The following is a 4,880-nucleotide window of genomic DNA, read 5'->3' on the forward strand; positions in this document are numbered from 1 at the left end:
AACGGTCTCCGCCCTGCAAAGACCTGGGGGAGGCAGCCAGGTGCCGCCCTGTGACAGCCACTGCATGTCCCCATCCTAGGCGCCGCCAGCTAGCCCGCGGTGCTGTTCCCACTGCCCTGCCTCTTGGCTGTCCGGGTCCCCTCGTCTTTGCTGTCAGCCTGCCGGTCACCTCCCCAGGCCAGCTCATCCACTTCCCTGGCTTAGCGGCCACTGCACCCCGACAGCTCCCAATCCCAGCCCTGACCCCCTCTGAGTTAGAGGTCACCCCTGTAAGCCCTGGTGGCTCAGAGGCCCCGGCAGAGGGCAGCACACAGCAGCTGGGCACTGCGGCTCCCCTAACTCCCCTACCAGCCACTCTCTCAAGCCCAGGGTCAGCTGGGAGTCATGGTGGATGCCTCTTTCTCTCTCAGCCCCACATCCAGGCCCTCTCCAAGTCCTACACTAGACCTCCCAATCTCTCTCTTCCATCCATTCCCCTCACCTCCCTGCCTATGCCACTGCCCTCATGTCTCAGGCCCTCATCACCTCCCACCTGGACCATCACAACCTTGGGGCGGGGCTACTGGCCTCCAGCCTCGCACCCTCTTCCAGTCCTCTGTCTATCCACCCATCTATTCATGTATCAACATCCACCCACTTATCTATCCGTTCATCCATTCGTCTGCCTGTCCTCCCTCCCCGCTCCCTCCATCCAGCATCCATCCCTCCATTCACAGGTACCTGCTGTAGGTCACACCCTGTGTCAGGTCCTGCTGGGGTCTTCCTGTACTCACGCAACTGTACAGTGTGGAGGTTGACATTAACCTTCTGAGCCCTGAGCCCCCACTTGTAGGGGAAGAACAGAGAGAGGCTGGGCTTATGGGGAGAGGTGCCCCTCCCGATTCAGCCACACCCCTCTACACCCGTGCCTCCTATCTCCAAGCCATTGGGAAAGAGGCGTTGATGCTTCAACAAGAGTCCTTCTGGCCCCCACCAGCCTGTGGCCCCTCAGAATGGGTTTGCGGGTCACCTGCTCTCAGAGACAGACCCCAAGGGTCTCTTGCTCCTACTGAGTGGCCAGTCTCAGGAGAGAGGCCAGGTCCTTCTGCCCACCTTTGCCTCCCCCAGCCCTGCCCCTTGGCACAGTCAGAGAGAGAAGCCCTGGCGGGGGGGGTGGCCCTTGGTACGCCCACCCGCATGGGGGTGGGACTAAAGCCTCGACTGAGTCAGCATGAGGCACACACACCCCTTCCCCACCTGGGAGACCCCACAAGGTGCCCTGGGGGACACTGGTGACAGCTCCTTTAATTCCGAGTTCTCCCCTCTGACCCTCCAGATGCCTGCCTCCCAGAGGGCAGGGACTCCCACCCACACCCCCACCCTGTGCCGAGCTGACATGGGTCCATCCATCCAGCTGCCAAAGTCAACCTCCTTCCCACCCCTGGTGTTGGGGCCCTGAGAGCAGCACCTGCACCTGTGAGGGGGAGCGCTGACCCTGCTGGGCTCCTGGCTTCCGCTCCATGCACGTTCGTCCCTCCTTCCACCTGTGGGCAGGGGCGGAGGCCCCCTCAGGCAGCGGCTTTCTGAGGCCCAGGCCCAGGGGTGGGGTCCGGCTCAGCCTTGAAGGGATAACCCGGCTGTGCTCCCTCCCCTTCCCGTCTCAGTATGCTTTTCCTTCTTTCTCCTTTATGCTGTTCCTTCTGGGGCGCCATCCCCAACCCTGGTCCCAGTGTCCAGTGCTGCTCACATCCATGCTGCCAGTAGACAATTAGGGCACTGGGTCGGGCCGGCCCTGGTCCTGCTGGCCCTGCACTGGGGACACCCTCCAGGGTTAGTCCCGTGGAGGCTGCGGGAGGCTGGGGCCCAGGAGGGGAGACAGGGAGAGCCACTCCTCCCAAGGTGCTCAGGAAACCTTGGCCGAGGAAGAGGCCCTGAGCTGATCCCCAAGGCCAAGTTCACCAGATACAGGTGGGAGGAAGGGCACGCTGGGCGGAGGGCACAGCCTCGGCAAAGGTGTGGAGGGTCCCCACGCACGGGTCTGGGCAGGCTAAGCAGCCAGATTTGGCAGGAGCCGAAGGGGAGGGGGCATTGCGAAGAAGAAGCTGTCCCTGGGACCCTGGCCCCATGTCCGCGTGGCCCCCCGGCCACTGACCGAGGCATCTTGCCCAAACCCGCAGGAGAACTACAACGCGGAGTGCGAGTTTGTGGAGCGGATCCACGAGCTGGGCTATAACACGTATGCCTCCCGGCTCTACCGGACGGTGCCCAGCGGGCCGGGGGCCCGGCGCCAGCCCAGCGCCGAGAGACTGTGGTATGTGTCGGTCAACGGCAAGGGCCGGCCCCGCAGGGGCTTCAAGACGCGCCGCACACAGAAGTCCTCACTGTTCCTGCCCCGCGTGCTTGACCACAAGGACCACGAGATGGTGCGGCTGCTCCAGAGCGGAGCCGGGCTCCATGGCGGCCTGGCCAGACCACCCGGCAAGGCCACCCAGCCCCAGCGGCGGCGACAGCGGCAGAGGAGCTGGGGAGGCCTCGCTTAGCTGCCCGGCGGGTGGAGTGGAGGCCTCACCCATTGTGGCCCCATGGCTGGGCGCCAAGCTCACGGTGGACCAGCCAGTAGCTGAACATCTGCTGTCCATCATAGCTGGCCATCCCGGCCGGGCAGGTTTCCGTAAGTGACTGTCCCCGCTCCTGCTGACTCTCTCAAACAAGCACCAATCCAGCCGGGACGATGGGGCCGCTGGGACTCAGAGGGGAACTGCTGTGAAGAAGACACTCGTGGGTCTGTGCTGACCAGGGGCCCCCTCCCACCAGGGACCCCCACCGGCCGGGAAGACCAGCTGAATGCGGGGTCCTGGCTACCGAGGAGGCTCCCCGAGGTGCAGCTATGGGACAAGGCGGGGGGGTGTGTGTAATTGGAACATTAAAGTATTTTATTCTACCTTGTTCTTTAATAGATAATAAGGCAGGTTTTACATGAACATGTTTGCTTGTGAGGACAGCAGGGTCCGTGCCAAGTCGCTGCTTTGGGATGTAAGATTGTGCTGGGAAGCTGGGCTCCAGAGGCACCCAGTCCCCTGGCTCTGAATGCTGTTCCATCTGAAAGGTAAAAGGTGGACGGAAAGAAAGGTTAACACACCTGGGAGCCTGTGTGTGGGCAGCCCCCGTGAATTCGGGGACTGTCTGCGGACATCTGTGTGTGCACGCACGCGTGTAGGTGTGTCTGTGTGATCCTGGTTGTCTGTGAATGTATCGTGCACACATGTGAGAAAGAAAAAGAGAGGTGTGCTGTGTTTAAAATCCCAATAAAACCCTCCCTGGCAAGGACCACTGTGAGCGCCTGCGCAGTCAGGTGCGCTCGGGGACTCTGCTCGAAGCCCCCCTGGGCACCCATCATTTCTGCCTTTGCCTAGAGAGGCAGCATCTGCTGGAGTCCAGCAGGTGTGTGCGTGCCCACGTGCATAGCAGTGCTATTCCCATCAGACCAAGTCCATCCGTGAGCGAACAGATAAGCAGGACGTGGTCCACCCACACAATGGAATATTCCCCAGCTTTAAAAAGGAATCGAACTCTGACCTGCTACAAGGTGGGTGAACCTTGAGGACATTTTAAGTGAAATAAGCCAGTCACGAAGGACAAATCCTGTATGAGTCCACTCATAGGAGGTCCCTAGAGGAGTCAAGTTCATAGACGGGCTGGGGGGGGGCGGGGGGAGTGTGTCTTTAATTTGGACTGAGTGTCCGTTTGGGAAGATGAAGAAGTCCGGAGATGGATAGTGGTAACTGATGGTTGCACAACAAAAAAACCCACTGTAACATCTCGATTTCGGGAGTTGAATGCCTTCCACATAAAAGTAGAGATCGAAGCGTCAAAGGTGCTCAATAAACAGTGCTGAATAAAATAAAATAAAACACAGAAAACAGAGCCTCTCGGGAGTGGCCAGCCGCCGCCTCTGTCTTCGCACAGCTGACGAGGACAGGCGGCCAGGTGGGCCCCTCTGCTCGCCCTGACCTGGTCCACTCCCCACCTGTCCCCAGGAAAAGGCGGCCCGGCCCGCCTATGTGAAGCAGGACCCAGGGCCCAGCCCCTGAGCCCCAGCCCGGGCGGCCCTCTGATGGGGAAGGCGGACCGGCCCTGGGTGACCGAGCTTCAGCTGCTCTGAGCGGGCCTTTGAACCCCTCAGTGGGTTCAGAGGCCTCCTGCCTCCCTGGGGGTTGAAGGACCCGGAAAGATGAGCAAGCAGGTCTATAATTAGCGCCCACCCATCGGAGGGTGACCTTGCCGGGGTCACATTCCAGGGCCGAGCCAGATATAGCGCCTGGGGCTGACCCCGTCCCCGCCTCAGGCTGCAACAGCTGGACGACCAGGGCGGCCCACACGGAGCCCGAGTGGCCCACCGGGCTGCGGTCCACACCTCGGAACCGGATCTGGGGAGAGGGGCTGCCTGGTGGGAAGAGAGGCAGCCCAGTGCTGGACTCAGACACGGCCTCGGCTACTTCTGTTCTGTCACAATTGATCATGAGAGCCCAGGACCAGCCTCTGTCTCTCCCCAGCCTCAGTTTCCCCATCTGTCAATGGGTTCCCACAGTGGTCGCCAGGATCCGCTGAGAGACTCAGTCATGGAATGGTCCATAAATAATAGCTTTACAGCCAGGAGTGGGGGGAGGGCAGGCAGGTGCCTGTCCTGCGGTGCTCTCATCTGAGGAGCTTAAAGGTGGAGTGAAGGGAAAGTCATGGGGGCACACAGGGCATCCCAAGGGCACGCTGGGAGTTTCTGGGAAATCGCATGCCTTGGGAAGGTTAGTTTCAAGTCAGAGATTTCAAAAATTCATGTATTTTCATTGATAAAATAAATACATTTATCTGCTTTTTGTACAATTCAGAAGAATGGCACTGTAATT

At 60.4% G+C, this 4,880-nt stretch overlaps 1 protein-coding gene across 1 annotated transcript in view; it reads left to right on the forward strand.

Annotated features, from left to right (window-relative positions):
* FGF3 (fibroblast growth factor 3) overlaps positions 1–2,894 on the forward strand; it is a 10,993-nt gene extending 8,099 nt beyond the window's left edge. The window contains exon 4 of the mRNA XM_006771657.2: positions 2,157–2,894. Coding sequence (XP_006771720.1) covers positions 2,157–2,519 — 363 coding nt within the window. The 3' untranslated portion in view covers positions 2,520–2,894. The remainder of the gene's footprint in view (positions 1–2,156) is intronic.
* The last annotated feature ends 1,986 nt before the right edge of the window (positions 2,895–4,880 follow it).

Source organism: Myotis davidii, unplaced genomic scaffold, assembly GCF_000327345.1.
Source record: "Myotis davidii unplaced genomic scaffold, ASM32734v1 scaffold425, whole genome shotgun sequence".
Classification (NCBI taxonomy): Eukaryota; Metazoa; Chordata; class Mammalia; order Chiroptera; family Vespertilionidae; genus Myotis; species Myotis davidii.